Raw genomic sequence first — 17,751 nt, forward strand, 5'->3', positions numbered from 1 at the left:
AGGCTGTGATTGATTCTGAGCCTGTTTTATTTATAAAATCTTTATTTCTTGCTCTGGTCTCTGCCATTTTTTAAGTGCGTTTGGCTGTCAAGGTGTCAGAAAGTGGAGAATCACTTCTGGAGTTTATCTCCAAGTCCATCCATCTTTGGCATTTATCAGGTTCCTGTGTGTCACTTTGCAGAGAGCTGGCAGCTCCCACAGGGTGCCTGTCACAGCTCCAGTAAGGACAGCTGATGGGGACAGGACTGCACTTAATCCCAAACCCCTCCTGCTCCAGCTCCAGCACAGATGTGAGCACAGGAGTTCTGTCCTGTTAATCCTCTGTACTCCACAGCAGCATCTCCAGACTACACATACGTATGTGACCAGCTTTTCCTAGGGCAGGAGAAGCACTTGGCATCTCCAGGTTGCTGTTGGTGGCCATGGGTTGGGGGTTCTTTCCTCCTGGCTGCAAGGCTGTTGTGATCTCAGCTATTGTGAATGCTGCACCTGGTGAAACAGACACATCTGTAGGCTGGGGAGTATGCAGAGAGCAGCACTGGGTGTACAGAAGTAAATCAGTAGTGAGTGAAATGTTTGGTCCTTCAGTGTTGGTAATGCAGCCTCCCACCTGTGTGCAGGTCAGATCAGCTGGTTTTCATCTTTGAGGAGTTGCTGAGTTTCTTCCTTTTGTAGAAATGGGCACAGGGGAATGTCCCTCCTCTTGCATGGCAGCTTGTGGAGGTTGTCTGTGCTCTGGGGTTCAAGTCTGGGCCCCAGGTGGAGGCCGTGGCGTGGACCTCTTGCTCCTGTTTGCACTGTGGATGGTTTCTGCTGCAGCTTCCCTGGTGCAGATGGAGCTGGGAGCTGCTGGCTCTCAGGGTCTCTGTTCTGTGGGTCTGAACTCCAGCATGCACAGGGCAGGAGAATTCCTTCAGCAGACCTGGTTTTGCTTGGAATATTGCAGAGAAGAGGTGTAGATCCAAGCCTGTTCTCCCATGTACATGCAGCAGATGCTGCCTTGCCAGTCTCTGATGGACAAGAATATATACTGCTGGGTCTCGCCTCTTCCTCTGTCTGCCAACCCCACATGATTTGAGTTGTTCCCCTCTGGAAACAGGCGCTGTAAATCCTGGATCCTCCATCCCCAGGGCTGGGTGCCGAGGAGCTGTCTGATGCTTCCCGGCCACGCTGATGCTGCTCTGCCAGAAGAGAGATGGGGAAAAGATACTTCTGTGACTACTGTGACAGGTCCTTCCAGGACAACCTTCACAACAGGAAGAAGCATCTCAATGGAGTGCAGCATCTCAGGGCTAAGAGAGCCTGGTACGACTTATTCCGAGGTGGGTACCAACTGCCACTCTCTTTCTGGGACCGGGGAGGTGATAGATGGGGGGGACAGATGAAATAAATCTGCACTAATGATTTATATTCAGGTTGTCTGTTCCAGTGAATCATAGAATCACATGTTGGCTTGGGTTGAAGGGACCTTAAAGCTCATCCAGCCCCAACCCCTGCCACGGGCAGGGACCCCTTCCACTGGAGCAGCTTGCTCCAAGCCCCTGTGTCCAACCTGGCCTTGAGCACTGCCAGGGATGGGGCAGCCACAGCTTCTCTGGGCACCCTGTGCCAGCGCCTCAGCACCCTCACAGGGAAGAGCTTCTGCCTAGGAGCTCAGCTCAGTCTCCCCTCGGGCAGGTTCAAGCCATTCCCCTTGGCCTGTCCCTACAGGCCCTTGTCCCAAGCCCCTCTCCAGCTTTCCTGCAGCCCCTTTAGGCACTGGAGCTGCTCTAAGGTCTCCCCTTAAGGAGCTGAGCCAGCAAAGCTCTGGTTTGTGGACTTGATATTGCTGCTGGCAAGCAGTCTCAGAGGCAAAGCCTCACGTGTCTGGATGTGGGAAGGGGAAACTGTAGAGATTAGCTTGAGATGAGCTGGAAGAGACAGGGAGGGTGTTTCTGAGAACAGAGGCTGCAGATAAACCTCTTGGCATCATGAGCCAACCTGTGACAGGAGACCCAAGAGAGCAAAGTGAGTTACAGTTCCTGAAGGCGAGTCAGGTGCCTTCTGCAAACCACAGTCAGTCTCTGATGTGTGAGGAATAAGGAGTATGGGTGTTTATATGGAGAAAGCAGGTGGAGATGAGGGTTCTGAGGGTGGCTGCGGGAGAGGCTGAGTATGTGACTGCTTGGCTGGAGAGCCCAGAAGGGTGAAAGGACTGAGAAGCACTGGTATGTTCAAATATCTCAGCCAAGGGGGCGGGCAGAGGAGGAGGACTGAGTGCACTGAGGTCTGGCACAGGAGGAACTGAATATCTGGGGCTGGAGGCTGTATCAGGACATGCTGGAGGAACATCCAGTGTCCTCTGCCTGTTTAACTGTCCTCTTCTCACCCAGCTTTGTGCTTGGACCTGACTCACCATGTAGTTACCTTAGTGCCAGCCTGAGGAATGTGGTGGATATGCGTGTCCAGTGTCAGAGAGAGCAGGACTGTTGCCTGGATGTTCCTTTGCTCCCTCTTGGTTCCTCAGCATCAGGAGTTGCAGGCTGTTTGGCTCCTGGCTAGCTAGGTGAGGAATGCCCTGAGCTCTGGGTCGCTCTGCTGTCTGCTTAACCCCATGTGGAAGTTGGAAGGGTTCTCTGGAATGGCCAAGTGTGAAGGACCAACAGCCCCGGCCCAGTTCTGGCTGGCTCAGTGGTGATGAGGCACACTACCTAGTATTTGTCTTCTCACCAGACTGCAACCCTTGGGTTTCCTCTGATTGATCAAATTCCTCATCCCATCCCTGATTAGGGGATTCCTCTCCTCTCATCTCCAGACTCTGTGGCCTGGCATCAGCCAGTGCAAGTTTTTCCATGGAGGCTGTGGGAGCTGCTGTGTCTTCTAGGCTCATTTTCCCCAGGGATGTCTCCAGCAGGTGAAGGACCATTCCAGTGGTGTCCACTGCAGCCTCAGCACAGGGTTCTCCAAGGGCTCTTCCTGAGAGCTTGGTGAATCTCTTTCTGTGCTGCAGAGTCCTTCCTTTTCTGTCATGCTGCTGTTCCCTACAGAGGATGAAGCAGAGGGAAAGAAGGTGGTGTTTGAAAAGCTGAAGCCAGGGGTGCAAACAAGGACTGCTAACTGTTAGTTTGTCTGGTTTAAGTTCCTGGTTGTCATACAGAACAGCTTCCCATTGAGCTGTCTTGGACCACGGCAGGATGGGGTATTGCTGGGCAAGGGATCTTTACCCTGGTTTGTTCTTTGTCTCCCTTAGATGCTGCTGCTATCCTGCAAGAGGAGCAAACCAAGAAGCCTTGTCGGAAGTTTCTGCAAACAGGTGAGTTCTTGTGAGGTAGAAATAACCTGGTGAGCTCCAGCAGCTCCTTCCTGAGCCAGCCCATGGCTGTTCTGGGGAGCCCTGGTGTGTGTGTGTGTCTTGAAGGGAGTGAAGGGGGCCTGTGTGCCTGGCCTGTGGGTGTAACAAGGAGGGAAGACCCTGTGTGTGCAGCTCTCATGGAGCTCCATGGCTTTTCTTCCAGGACAGTGTGACTTTGGGTCCAGCTGCAGGTTTTCCCACATGACAGAGCAGGACCTGGAGAAGCTGAGTGCCCAGGTTCAAGGTAAGTCCTCAAGCTCAGGGGGCTCTGAGGAGGAGGAGCTGCTGTGGGGACTGTGAGCTGCAGAGGGGCACATGAGGAGCCTGGGGTGGATCCCTCCTGCCTGCCTCCTAGTGCTGTGTGAGCCTAGAGCGTGGCTGGCAGTGCTGTGGGTTTCATGTGCTTTCTGCTCTTGATCTGCTGGCACAGGCACAAACCTGGAGCTGAGTAATGCTGTCACTACTCAGCAGGCAGCTGAAGCAGAGTGGGCTTTCTGAGCCCTCGGGGGTTTGTTCAGTCAGGGAATAAAACCTGCCAGCAGCAGAGGGCACTGGTACATCACTTCCCCTTCAATTTATGGATTTCATTTCCCCCACCTCTCCACTATTACCAGGGAGCTGCTGCTTCTGCTCTTGGGAAGAGCCTGCTGTCACTTGGGCTGTCCTGAGGAGAGGACGTGGGGTCTTGGGTCCAGAAATGACCTCTACTCCTGTGGCTTTGGGTGGAAGTAAAGTTTGGGCAGAGGATGAATGGGAGCTGCTCCCCTGCTGGGAGTCTCCAGAGCACTCCTGAACTTCTTCATTCTGGGAGTGCCACCTCCTTGCCCTAAAAAGGGTAGCAGCTCTCTCTTCTCTATAGGGTTCATTGCTTTGGTGGTTAGGAATGTGAGGTGTTGGTGAGAGCTTGTGGAACAGTTGAGATCTCCACTGGAGATGATCTAGTCCCATCCCAACCTTGCCCAAAGCAGGGACTCCCTGTAGTACTGGGGAGCCCAGCACTGGACACAACACCCAGACATGAGCTCACCAGTGTGGAGCAGAGAGGAAGGATCACTTCCACGACCTGCTGGCAATGCTCTTCCTAATGCAGCCCAGCTTCTGAGCAGCCCTTGTGCCCACACTGTCTGCTGAAGCAAACTTGTTTTGCCAATAGTCTGACAAAACCAGGCTTAAGTGTTGAAAGTGTGTGTGTGCATCATGCAGATATAGGACATATCACAGAATCACAGAACCAGCCAGGCTGGAAAAGCCCTTTAAGCTCATCCAGTCCAACCCTTCCCAGCACTGCCAAGGCCACCACTGCCCCATGGCACTGAGGCCTCGTCTCCACGGGGTGTGAACACTTGCAGGGCCGGTGCCTGCAGCCCTGCCCTGGGCAGCCTGTTCCAATGCCTGAGCACCCTCTGGGGCAGGAATTGTTCCTCAGCTCCATCTAAACCTGCCCTGGTGCAGCTTGAGGCCGGTTCCTCTTGTCCCATCCCTTGTTCCTTGGGAGCAGAGCCCAGCCCCTCCTGGCTCCATCCTCCTGTCAGGCAGTTGGAGGCAGCCATTAGGTCCCCTCTGAGCCTTCTCTTCTCCATCTGAACCCCCCAGGTCTCTCAGCCCTTCCCCATCACACTTGGGCTCCAGGCCCTGCACCAGCCCCAGTGCCCTTCTCTGGCCCCGCTCCAGCCCCTCAATGTCTCTCTTGCAGTGAGGGGCCCAGAGCTGAACACAGGATTCGAGGTGCAGCCTCACCAGTGCCCAGTGCAGGGGCACAATCCCTGCCCTGGCCCTGCTGCCGCACTGGTGCTGATCCAGGCCAGGATGCTGGGGGCTTCTTGGCTGCCTGGGCACAAGCTGCTCATGTTCAGCTCCATCAATCAGCATCCCCAGCTCCTTTCCCATGAGCAGTTTCCAGATGCTGTTCCTCAAGCCTGGAGCATTGCATGGGGTTGTTGTGGCCCAAGTGCAGGACCAGCACTGAGCCTTTTGAACCTCATCCCATTGCCCTCATCCCATGGATCCAGTCTGTCCAGATCCTCTGCAGAGCCTCCTGCCCTCCAGGAGTCCAACTTGGTGTCATCTTCAGATTTACTGAGGGTGCACTCAGTGGGGTAGAGCCTCTCTCCTGGCTCTGGGGAGCAGGAGGAAGGCAAACACTACAGAGCTCTTCCTGTTCTCCCTGCTGCTGAGTCAGTCTGTGAGTCCCTGAGGCGACTCCGTGAATCAGTCATTGAACAGCACTGGCACTCCATAAACCCCATCCCACCAGGCTGTGTGGGAGCTTCCCAGGCAGCCCTCCCCAGAGCAGCAGTGCTGCACACTCCTTGTCCCTGCTGCTGGCCCCAAACCTTCCCCTGTGCCATGGGGTTTAAGTGCTGGGCTCCAGAGGTGGCTCAGGCCATCAGCCTGTTTGCAGGAGCCTGCAGCGTTCCCAGGCATCTGCTCATTGCAGGGAGGTGGAAACTCTTCTGAAGCAGAGCAGAGCTGCAGAGGGAACCCTGTGCTCAGGCAGGTTTCTGTGCCAGTGACACTTGTTATACTGTCTGACACAGTCACTGTTCAGTAAGTGGAGAGTTGGCTGGTGAGAGCTGGTGCCTGGCTCCTGCTTGGAGCCCCTGCATTGCTATTGCCAAGTCAAACATTCCATTAAACGATTAGGCTACAAGGAATGATGGTCAGGGGACAGCAGGGTGCCTTGGCCTTGGCTCTGCCTCTCTAACATCAGTGCCTGGTTGTAGAGTTAAATCCTGCTCACCTCTTGTGGCACTGCTCCATGGAAGTCCCGTGTGAGCCAAGTGCAGGCTGAGCAGCACACACACCTCAAAATCCAACCAGCTGAGCCTGCAGGGAGCTTGGGCAGGGATTTGATGGAGAGAAGAGCTCAGCAGGACTTGGTGGGGAAGAGGCTAGGCTGAATGGAAGAACCAGCTGCGAAAGCCAAGCTGTCATTCTGTGTCATGGGGACATCTCACCACTCTTTAGGCTGCTGAACGTCAGTGGCTCAGATGGGGAGGCTTAGGGCAGAGATTAGCAGCCCAGAAACCAACCATGACCTGGGCTGCACCCCCAGAGCGTGAGCAGCAGCACAGGGAGGGGATCCTGCCCCTCTGCTGTGCTCTGGGGAGACCCCCCCCCCTGCAGCCCTGATCCAGCTCTGGGGCAGCAGCACAAGAGGGACCTGGAGCTGTTGGAGCGAGTGCAGAGGAGGCCATGGGGATGCTGCGAGGGCTGGAGCAGCTCTGCTCTGGAGCCAGGCTGAGAGAGCTGGGCTGGGGCAGCCTGGAGAAGAGAAGGCTCCTGAAGGGGAGACCTTAGAGCAGCTCCAGTGCCTAAAGGGGCTGCAGGAAACCTGGAGAGGGGCTACCCTGTGTGAACACGCCACATCTGAGAGGTTGTGACAGGCTTGCAGCCTGGGGTGGTTGGGGATTCGAGATGAGCTGAGAGGCTGGAAGCTCCAGAGCCACTCACCGTGTTGTGCAGAGCCTTGTGTGACCATGCTGGAGATGACCACGCTCTGCCTCTCGTGGGTTAACAGTGGCTGGTCTCTTGGTGGGTCCACAGTGGTGCTTACCTCCACTTTCCTCAGCTCTGGTGCATGGGTACAGAACAGAGGGGCTGTCAGACTGCACTGAACCAATGTCCAGGGGCTGATGCTCCAGAAGAAGGTGGAAGGAAACCCTGTAGTGAAGTGGTGTAGGCCACTAAGCCCTTTCTGGCTTTTTAAACACTGCTAGACCGTGGTGGCTCTTTCTTTGTCATGTAAATATTGACCCTGTCCCTGAACCCCTGTCAAGTGTTGGGTGTTGGATGGGCTGGTGAGCTCCACTTGCTAATGATGCATTTCTGTTATTACAAAGGAAATGTTGTTACCTTTCATTCACCCTGTTGTTTGGGTTAATCCTGTGGGTTAAGCAGGGAAATTTCTGGCTGCTGTTCTCTGACAGCTTCAAGTTTGGCTGCAGCATTTCTGCACCCTGGAGAATATACTCAAGAAGCAACAGTTTACACCTTTGGCAGGGAGGGAGGGATATTCCCAGCTCTTGCCACATCAGAGCATCAGCCTTCTTCATCCACTGCATCTTTCAGCAGCAAGACACTTCCAGGCTGTCATTTTAAGTACAGTCATGTCAAGAAAAGTCACTATCAAATTGCCATCTTCTTGCCTCAAGTTATTGGCTCCGTGCTAACCCTGTCACTTCTGCTGGGAGCACTGACACATCCCAGCCTCTTTGGTGAGCTCCAGCTTGAGAGAGGAGAGGCACCTGCAGCTGTGATGGACAGAAGAGGAGGGATCCTGCTGGGGGTGGCTGTGGTCACCAGCTTAACTTGGTGACAGGCAGCTCTGCTGCTTCTTGGCTATGGGGTGAAGTCTTAAGCTGCTCATGTTGCAGGGCCTTATCATGCTCATCTCTCCGCTGCTGTTCATGTCTCTGGAGGAATTTGGGCTGCCACACCTCCCTGAAGGGTTGTATGTAAATCTGCTGGGGGGCATGCTCAGTACCCGTGGTTGTATCTCACAAACAGTGGTGCCTTGTTCAGGAAGAAAACTCATGCAAAAAGTTGCATGAGAAGAGAAGATAAATGTGGACTCCACTCTGGCATCATTAGAGAGGTGCTTCATGACTCCAGATGCTCCTTTAATTGGCTGTAATTAGACCTTGAAGCAAACAGCCCAGCGAGAAGGAGAGTGGAAGCACCTTCACACCTCTTGCTGCTGCAGTCTGCCTGGCTGCACAATCACGTACAAGGAGTGAGGGCTGGAAGTCTTTTTCAGGGTTGCATCTTGGAATAGCTGTTGGTATTCAGGGAGTATTTCCAATCTCCTGGTGGTTTTTGGTGGTTCCTGGGTGGGCTGTGTGTGCTTCAGAGGAAAAGGAGACCAAAGACAGAGCCAGACAGTTGCCTGTACCTGCTGCCTGATTTCTCAGCCTGAGGTTTGGAGCGCTTTGGAGCAATAACTCCTGGAGCTGGGCGGATGGGGAGCCAGCTGAATGTGTTCCTAACCTGGGCCAGCCTGGAGTCGTTCCACTGCAGCCAGAGTGAGCTTGTCTGCATGAGACAGTGAGTTGCATCTGCTCCCACCAGGCCCTGGTGTGGCACTTTGGGGCCATAGCCTTGGAACTCCCTGCTCTAAAGAGAGGCTGTGCCAGTTTCTGGTCTGATCTGTGTTGGATGAAAAGGAAATCTTAGTGGCACATAGAGGTGGGAGAGGTTTCTCTCTGTGATTTCTCCTCCCTGCCTCATTGAAGCCTCACAACTGCTGCTCATCCCCTTGCTGAGGTGTTATGTGCCCAGGTTCTCACTGCATGGAGAAACCTGGAACAAAGGGAAGTAAGGTGGCTGTGGTCAGGGTTGCCAGAGAAGTCTAACCTGGGAGCTGAACTTAGTGCCCAGCTCACCAGACTGAGCCTCCCCAGTGCCCTCACCACAACCCAGGCTCTTGGCTTGACCCCAAACAGCTCTGCTGGGGCTTTGCTCTTTGGGAACAACTATAGGAGACTTACACAGTGTCCTTATCTGTGGGTTGCAGAGCAGCACCTTGACACCAGCCCCGCGGCAGGCTGGCTGTGTGGTGGCAGGGAGTGCACTGTCACCCCCCCAGCAGCAGCAGATGAACAGGCTGGATGACAAATGATCCATCTCCGGCTGCTCATTGTGCAGCACATTTCTGCTATCCCTATTAATATTCAACAGGCAGATGAATAATTGGTTGCCACCACTAGGATGAAGTGATCCTTCACTCTGCCCAAGCAATATTCATTTCACACCCTGTCTGGAAACCTATAATATTTTCCTTAAACGTGTGACATATGGTGCTATGTGTGGAGCGGGCTCCTGGTGGGCACGGCTGCGGGTGGCTGCGCTGGGTTCACCTCGATATGGGACCAGGGCTCCTCCAGAGCACTTGTCCATGGAGGGTTTGGTGAGCAGGGTGAAGGGGAATGATACCAACTGCCTCTGCTCCCTTTTTATTGATACCAGTGATTGGCTTTCCAAGTATCACGTCCTCTTTTCTGTGAGGTGGGAACTTTCCACTGGGCTGGAGATCCAATAGCTCTGAGCTGTCAGGAGTGTGGCTGTGTCAAGGACTTGCATCCCTTCCTGCCTTGTCACTGGTGAATGCCCCATCCCTGGCAGTGTTCAAGGCCAGGTTGGACACAGGGGCTTGGAGCAAGCTGCTCCAGTGGAAGGGGTCCCTGCCCGTGGCAGGGGTTGGAGCTGGAGGAGCTTTAAGGTCCCTTCAACCCAAACCAGGCTGGGATTCTGGCTGAGGGGGGGATCAATGGCGCTTTGCTAACTGAGCAGCTGTGGGTTTCTGCCCAGTGGGAGGGACTGGGGAGTGCTGAGCTGCCCCACTGGCTCTGTGCTGTCCTTCCCAGAGGAGACTGCTGCAGGACAGTGTGCCTGCGGGCATCCATCCCTCACAAGCTCCCCAGGGCAATGGAGGGCTTGAAAGCAGCTCACACTGCTCGCTCTGCTGGTAGACAGCAGAGGTTTCCTGCTGCTCTCCTTGCTCGTTCCTAACTCACAGGAGAAAACACAGCAACTTGTACCCCTCCCTCTGCTGTGCTCTGCCGTGACTGTGCACCTCAGCTGAGCAGGGCTGGTGACAGGCTCCTGCCCTGGCTCTGCATGAGCCTTAAACAGAGCTGACAGCTGTGTGATACCCTGCACCACACACCCACCACTGCCCAGCCTGCACCCATCCGGACACGGTCCTGCCTCTTGGAGGGACACGGCTTTGGAAAGGGCTCAGGGTCAGCAGAGCCTGCACCAAGCAAGGCTGAGGCTGATGTACCCGGGGGGTGCCAGCCTCCCCTTCGCTCAGTGCCGCCGTGCCTGCTGGCTCTGGCTGGCTGGAGCTGTCACCAGTGAGGAGGCCAAACATCAGATGGTGACAGGGGCTGCCACAGGCAAACTGCAAGCTCTCCACCGTGAGAGAGTCTGCAGGGTAATGAGCAGTGGGTTAATGGAGTGAAAGGACTGCGGCAGGAGTGTCTGACAGCCTGTCTCTCAACCAGGGGAGCAGAGATCGAAGGAGCTGCAGCAGGAGGGAGCAGATGTCCCACCTGGCACCATTGAGGACTGGCTGGAGAAGAGAGCAAAGAGACTGAGCGCTGCGCAGAGCAACAGGTACAGGCTGGCTGCTGCTTCTGGCCCTCACAGGGGCATAGGAGGAGGTGCAGGTGATCGGAGCTCCCAGCTCAATGGGACCCCCTGAGCTCTCATGTCACACTCGCCCTGCCAGCACTGCGTGCCTCCTCTCAGAACATGCTACAAACACACACATAGCTCCAGTCTTGGGTGCCCACATCAGAGATGTGCCTCCCCATGCAGCCAGAGCACAAGCCAGGCCTGGCTGCCTGTGCCTGCTGCCCTGGGGAAGCAGAGCACGTAGCAGTGTCTGGCAGGACAGTGCCACCGTGGTGTTGAGTTATTAATGCACAGAGTTCAGTGGCAGGAGCCCGTCTCATCTGTTGACAGCTTCTCCATCTTCCCCTGCCCCGTCTGCACATCCCTGCCAGGGAGAGGCTGGAATTAGCTCCTCCTCGTGGCATTCTCTGGGATTCAGGTCCTGCTGTTCCCTTGCTCACCTGACTGTGCCGCAGGCTGAATTGGATGTCATTTGGGCAGGTGCCAGATCTCTTTTGTTCTTTATCTGTTTGCTCCTGTCCTCTCCTCTGTTTGGTCTGGGCAAGAGCTTCCTTCTGCTGCCTGTCTGGGCTTGTTGCGTTCTGTTCTCTCCGTCAGCTTGGCTGATGCTCATGGACAACCAGAACCTTCCAACCCCTACACATCACGCGCTGCATTTTGCTTGTCTTGCCCATGAATCCCTTGATCTCAGGGTAGATCACCTCTTACAGAAGATGGTCATTCCCATAGGAATTTCCAGACCTTTGTAACTACTTGGTCCCTGCAGCGTCCAAAGCTGCGCAAGAGCTGAGTTTCTGAGGTTGTTGCTTTCAGAAACAACCAGCTACTACAGGAGCTAAACACCAGCTACTCAAAGCTTCTCCTCCTCTGGCTGGCTTTGCCAACGCCTGTCCATCTTCTCCTCTGTGCTCTGCAGCCCCAGAATTGCCTTTGCAAGCAAATCCTGTGCTTTGCTTTGTCTGCCAGAGAAGTTGTGTTGCATTGCCAAGGAAGAGGCCTCTCCTAGGCAATCCCTGTGCTCCCGGTGCCTGGGGAGTCCGTGTTCCACAGCTGCTGCTGTTAAGCCTCAGCCTGTGAGTGTAGCTGAGATTCTGTCTCTGCCTTGCCAGGGGCTTACTGGCAGGATACCTGGCAGGAACTCATGGATGGAGCTACTGCCAAATTGAGCACAGCACCAAGGGAACGCTGTGCTGCACCAGAAGCAGCCGAGTGGCCAGGTAGAGCCTTGCTGCTGCAGTGCTTTCTTAAAGACAGTCATGTGGGGGGCATGGGGATGCTGCGAGGGCTGGAGCAGCTCTGCTCTGGAGCCAGGCTGAGAGAGCTGGGCTGGGGCAGCCTGGAGAAGAGAAGGCTCCTGAAGGGGAGACCTTAGAGCAGCTCCAGTGCCTAAAGGGGCTGCAGGAAAGCTGGAGAGGGGCTTGGGACAAGGGCCTGTAGGGACAGGCCAAGGGGAATGGCTTGAACCTGCCCGAGGGGAGACTGAGCTGAGCTCTTAGGCAGAAGCTCTTCCCTGTGAGGGTGCTGAGGCACTGGCACATGGTGCCTTCCTCCCATCCTTCCTGCGGCCTGGGTGGCCTCAAGGGGTCAATCTTCACTTGGAAGCCTCCACCTGAGGTGTATTTTCAGTCCCACTGTGCCCTTGCTGTCTGCAGAGCTGCGGTGGAGCTGAGTGGAGTCTGTGGGGTTCCCTCAGGGGTGGAGCTCTGCCAGGGCATCGTTGATTCCTAACCTAATTCCCAAAGGGAACGGAGCCTGTCAGTGCACCAGAGCGTGGCTTCTGCCATGGAGCGCACTTGATGAGCTCCATCAGAAGGGGGTCTGAGGTACTACAGGTTACATGAACATGGAAGTGGGTAGAGGAGAAGGATCCCATTAATATCTTCGGAAAGGAAATGTTCTTGACCCTTGCTAGACACCAGGGAATCCACATGGGACAGCCATTTCAAATGCTGCAGCTGTAGGCAAACCTTTGGTAGCACTTGAATCTTATGAGACCCCAGGGAATTGAGTACCCAGACAGCATCCTCCCTATTGATCAGTCCTGCTGCTCACACAACAGCTCATTACTTGATAGCCCTGCTGTTCCCCTTGCAGTGTGCCTCATCCTGCTCCCCACCACACTGCTGCTGCAGGGCTCCTCCTGCCCGAGAGGGCCTTGGCTTGTGTCCTGGCACCCTGCTCTCTTCCTCAGCCCGGAAAACACCCCATCAAGGGGATAAGGATTACAACAAATGACTTGGCTCCGTGTTAGCTGCCTAGAAAACACTGCACTCAACTTGTGCAGCTGGCTCCTGGCCACATCACCGGCCCTGCAGGGAGAGGAGGGTGCTGCTCCTCCAGAGCGTTATGTAAAGGAGATTCATGTCCTGGCATAACAATTAAAAAGATTCATCAGGATCAGAGGCCTGAGAAGCTGGAAGGCCCCTGCCAGGGCTTGTCCTGAGGAGCAGATGAGTTCCCTGCACTCAGGAATTGATGGAAAAGGTGTGTTTGCCATGAATTCCAAGCTGCCCCAGCCAAGCTCTTTCTTCAGCTGGGGACAAGGGAAGGATGCTCCTTGCTTTGCACTTCTTCAGTGAGGTGTGTTCTTTGCAGTGACCTCAACCAGTAAACCTGAGAGAAGGACCTAAAGTGTTTCCCAGGCTGTGAGCTGGAGGAGGAAGCCTCTTCCCTCTGCTGAAGGGTGCTTCTGTGCAAACACCCATCGCTTTGGCAGCTTCTCCGCTTCCGAGCGCTCCTTGTCCTTTGGGAAGCGCACAGCTGGCTTTGGGATGCAGCCTGCTGGGAAAGGAACATCTGGTGCTGGGTGTGCTCCTCGAACCCAGCTGTGTGAGGAGAGCTGGGGGCAGGAGGGGACAGGGAGCCCCAGGGCTGGGGCTGGCGGGGGGGTACAGGGAAGCTCAGCCCCAAAGCAGGGCCCCTCTCACCTCTACCCCTTCCTTCCACCTCCCCAGTGCTCTGCCGGAGAAACCAGCTCCCTTCCAGTACCCACCGGGCTGGCCACCGGTGCAGGAGCTGCCACCATCCCTGCAGCCCCCCCCGCCCGGAGGGTGGCCGGTGCCCCCCAGCCTGCAGTGGGGCTGAGGCGCAGGGACCCCTCAGAGGATGTGCTGGAGATGGACTTCTTCCTCCTCCCCTGCCCTGGCAAAGGCTGCAATTGCCTATATACACCTTTCCATCAATAAACCCCCCCATTGCAGCCTGTGTGTGGTGTGGTGTGGTGTGTCATTGCTCACCTGCAGCCCCTGGGGTTGTCTCCCTGTCACTGGCACCAGTGCCAAGGGCTCTCTGCTGTGCTCAAGAGTGGGCATCCCATGTTTCCCAGGGCAGGATGTGCTCCCTCAGAGCGTCCTGCACTGCTCCAGGGCTGATCCACTCCAGGAAGGAAGCTGTTACCAGGCTTTTTAAAGCGATGTTTAATGTTTCCTGCAGTGTTTATGACCTGGGTTTGCTGCTGTGGAGTTCAGTGTGTAAAACTGCTTCGGTTCAGGTGCTGGAGCTCCTAATGAAGAGCTTAGGGAGCTCCCAAAAGCCCTCTGCTCCCGTCCCTGCAATGCTGAAGGTAAAAAGCAAGAAGGAAGAAAAGCCCCAAGGTTTCTCCTTCTCCAGGGAACTGAGTGCATTGTGAGCGTCCACAGGGAGAACACCCCCATGGGTCACTCCCCACTGTCGGAGCTGGGAAGGGGTGAGGAGGGACCACAGCCCCCTGCTTGCTGTGGGGCTGCGCTGGGAGCTGGGGCAGGCAGGGACAGGCTGCCCTGGGAGGATGCTTTCAGGATGCAGGTTTGTATTGGGCAAGCCCAGCCAGAGCCAGGCTGAGCCCGGCCATGTGGCTGCTGCAGTGGGAGCTTTGCAGGGTCCGCTGTGAAGATGTAAAGAGGAGGCCATGGGGATGCTGCGAGGGCTGGAGCAGCTCTGCTCTGGAGCCAGGCTGAGAGAGCTGGGCTGGGGCAGCCTGGAGAAGAGAAGGCTCCTGAAGGGGAGACCTTAGAGCAGCTCCAGTGCCTAAAGGGGCTGCAGGAAACCTGGAGAGGGGCTTGGGACAAGGGCCTGTAGGGACAGGCCAAGGGGAATGGCTTGAACCTGCCCGAGGGGAGACTGAGCTGAGCTCTTAGGCAGAAGCTCTTCCCTGTGAGGGTGCTGAGGTGCTGGCACAGGGTGCCCAGAGAAGCTGTGGCTGCCCCATCCCTGGCAGTGCTCAAGGCCAGGTTGGACACAGGGGCTTGGAGCAAGCTGCTCCAGTGGAAGGGGTCCCTGCTTGTGGCAGGGGTTGGAGCTGGAGGAGCTTTAAGGTCCCTTCAACCCAACCCAGGCTGGATTCCATGATCTCTCGTCCCTGGGACAGGGAAGGCTGAAGGAGGCCCTGGGCTGCGCTGTCTCCAGTGACTGCTCTGGCTTCGTGCAGAGCTGTGGGGATGCTGGCAGCAGCCTCCCCAGGGAGCAGCTCTGCTCCCGCTGCCAGAGCATTCCAGGTTTGGCTGTGCCCGGAGGCAGCAGCTCCAGATTCATGGAGAGCTCAGGCCGGAGCCAGCTGCCCTTGGCCACATCCCGCCTGGATCACACTGGTACCCGGCTGCCGGGCTCGGGGCAGCGCTCCCACCAAGGGATCTGCGGGGAGATGCTCCCCAGGATCCATCCCATGCAGCTCTGACAGGGATGTGACCCTGGCATGGCTGGTGTGGAGCTGTGGGCGCTGCTGCAGCAGGGGTCCAGCCTTTGCTGGGGCTGCTGGAGCTTTCAGCCGAGCTTAGGGGTGGTTTTATCCCTCCCAGTGGGATTGGGGCTGCTCTGTGCTTGCTTCCCATTGGAGAGCGGAGCTTGGGCTCGGAGGATGCAGCATCAGCCCCATGCCCCATCCTCACCTCCGTGACAAGGGCTGGTAAACGAGCACCCATGTGCACCTATTTGGGTGTAAAACAGGAGTCCCCAGAGGAAGGGGGCTGTGCCCTGGGTGCAGGGGTTGTGCAGCTGCAGGAGGACCAGTGGAGGGGGGAAGAAACCCCATAGGGGCTGCAGGATGCTCCGGAGGGTGGAACCCACAGTGAATCCCGGTGATGCAGCACCTCCGGATCCAGCTGGATGTGGAGCATCCCCTGCCAAGCCCCGGCCTGAAGGGGGGCAGGCCAGGGGGGGGTGATGGCCTTTGGGGTTCCTGCAACAGCTTCCTTGAGCTCCAAGCACCGGGGCCGAGCCTCCCGTCTCTCACAGGGGTGTTTTGTGCTCCCGGAGCCGCGTAACTCCCAGGTACTTGAGGAGCCCGTAAATCCCGGGTTTTATGGGATGTGTTTTACGGCGTGGTGCCAGCAGCTGTAATGATGGTGTGTATCACCGCCGGCGCGGGAGAACAGGCCCTATGCAGAGAGCCAGGAGGGTACCACAGGAGCAGGACCAGGCGCTGGGCTCCCTCCGTGCTCCCGCATCCCAAAGGATGCTGCAGGGAGGGACGTGCTCAGCATCCCCACGGGGGCCAGGGTGGGCGGTGGGGAGCCGGCCCCAGCCCAAAGTGCCCTTTATGGAGCCAGAGCCCGGGTAATTTATCGGGAAGCTTTTAGGGAAATGAGCAGCTCCTGGGCCCCTGCCAAGGCGCAGCCTCACTGGGCGCTGCCTGCGTCCTCTGGCAGCTCTTGGGGAACAGGGATGGGGACGGGAATGGGAACTGGGAAGGGGACAGGGCAGGGACACTCATAAGGACAGGGATGGTAGTAAGGATGGGGATGGAGATGGGGACAGGGATGAGGATGGGGCAGGGATGGAGCAGAGACCATCCCACACCGCTTGCAGCACCAGAGCAAGAGAGCACCTTCTCCGTCTTCCTCCCTTCCCATCCCAAACCCTGGTGCGGCACCTACCCCATCCCTGCATTTTCTGCCTGGTTCCCCCTGCCCCACACAGGGTCTGTCTCCCTCCCACAGCGCCTTCCCTCATCCCAGGGCAGCAATCACACAGTGAGGGACTTCTTATCCCCATTCCCAGTGATCCTTTACCTCCCTTAGCAAGGAGCAGCCGCAATGATCCGTCCCCAGCCATGGCAGAGCCGTTAGGGTTAGGGTTAGGGTTAGGGTTAAGGTTAGGGTTAGGGTTAGGGTTAGGGTTAGGGTTAGGGTTAGGGTTAGGGTTAGGGAGCTGCCATCTCCAACCCTGCCGGAATTCCCTTCTCCCCGTTCCCATTGGAACTGAGCAGCTTTGGAAACCAAGCTCTGGGATCACATTATTCCTTTTATCCATTTTTATGCTTATGGGATTGCATTTCCCAGCAATTCAATTGTCCTCTTTGTGCCCCCTTCGTGTTTATCCACTGCACCTATGACAAACCTGGTTAAATACATATATATATATATATATATATAGACACAGAAACACATCCCAAGGCCACTTCCTTTGGGAATGCCACCCCATAAACCCCCAACACTTTGCCTATGGAGATGGATAAAGCCCCATTCCACGTGCCTGTGAGGCCGCCACAGTGATCCCATTGCCGTGCTGCACTTCCCATTCCCGTTCCCATTCCTCACTTGGACACTCACTTCCATTTGCTTGATAAATTACACAGATCGAGAACAAACCCAGCCCCGGATCAATGGAACGGAGCCCATTCCTCCCGGCACCCCCAAACACGGGGTGTCCCCCCCCTTGCTGCCGGGGAGGTGGCAGAGATCCCATGCAGGCACTAGGAATTGTGTTTTCCCCTTGGATAGGGGTCAAACAGGGCTCCAGGGGGGGGGGATGTGCCCCAGCCCTGATGCCCCGGGGATGGGCTCCTCCAGCCCATGGCACCCCATGGAGGGGGCAGCACCTTTGCCGGATGCTCTCCCAGCACCAAGAGCTTCCCCCCCTCATTGTATTTATTGGTTTAATGTATTTGCCATTAAAAACGCATCCCTCAGGATGGGATCCATGAGCACAGCTCCATTGCCATGGGCTTTGCACCAGCACGGGACCGGAGCCCACCCAGCAGCCATGGGGTGCTCTCGACACCCTGGAGCCTGCAGCCACAGGCTGGATCCTGCTCCCCACGGATCTGCCATTAACCTGGGTGAAAACGCTCCCCATGGAGGCCCTTTGTAAGGGGAATGGCCTTAAACCATTCCACAAATGCCGACATGGAATATCAGGGCATGGAGATGGGGAGAGGGGAATAAACCCACAGCAGGACCCACATCCGGACAGGGATGGGGAACACAGGAGCAGCCAGGAAGGAGCCCCAGGTTTGGGACTGATGGAGAGCCCCGGACCCCCCCCCCTCATTGCCACCTCCCAGCTCAGCAGCACCCATGGGTGCC

General features: G+C 56.3%; 1 protein-coding gene across 2 annotated transcripts; it reads left to right on the plus strand.

The window, feature by feature from the left end:
• Window positions 1–1,099: 1,099 nt before the first annotated feature.
• ZMAT5 (zinc finger matrin-type 5) lies at window positions 1,100–13,658 on the plus strand. 2 transcript variants are annotated; one of them, XM_061370516.1, is made up of 5 exons: window positions 1,100–1,322; window positions 3,230–3,292; window positions 3,495–3,575; window positions 10,339–10,450; window positions 13,426–13,658. In XM_061370516.1, the coding sequence occupies exons 1-5, from the start codon at window positions 1,196–1,198 to the stop codon at window positions 13,553–13,555; spliced, it is 513 nt and encodes a 170-aa protein (XP_061226500.1). In that variant the 5' UTR covers window positions 1,100–1,195; the 3' UTR covers window positions 13,556–13,658. The 2 variants fall into 2 exon arrangements, with proteins under 2 accessions (XP_061226500.1, XP_061226499.1); XM_061370515.1 differs by lacking the exon at window positions 13,426–13,658 and adding an exon at window positions 12,566–13,385.
• Window positions 13,659–17,751: the final 4,093 nt, after the last annotated feature.

Source organism: Neopsephotus bourkii, unplaced genomic scaffold, assembly GCF_033783945.1.
Source record: "Neopsephotus bourkii isolate Nb327-2 ecotype Australia unplaced genomic scaffold, CSIRO-AGI_Nbou_v1 NB_1542, whole genome shotgun sequence".
Classification (NCBI taxonomy): Eukaryota; Metazoa; Chordata; class Aves; order Psittaciformes; family Psittacidae; genus Neopsephotus; species Neopsephotus bourkii.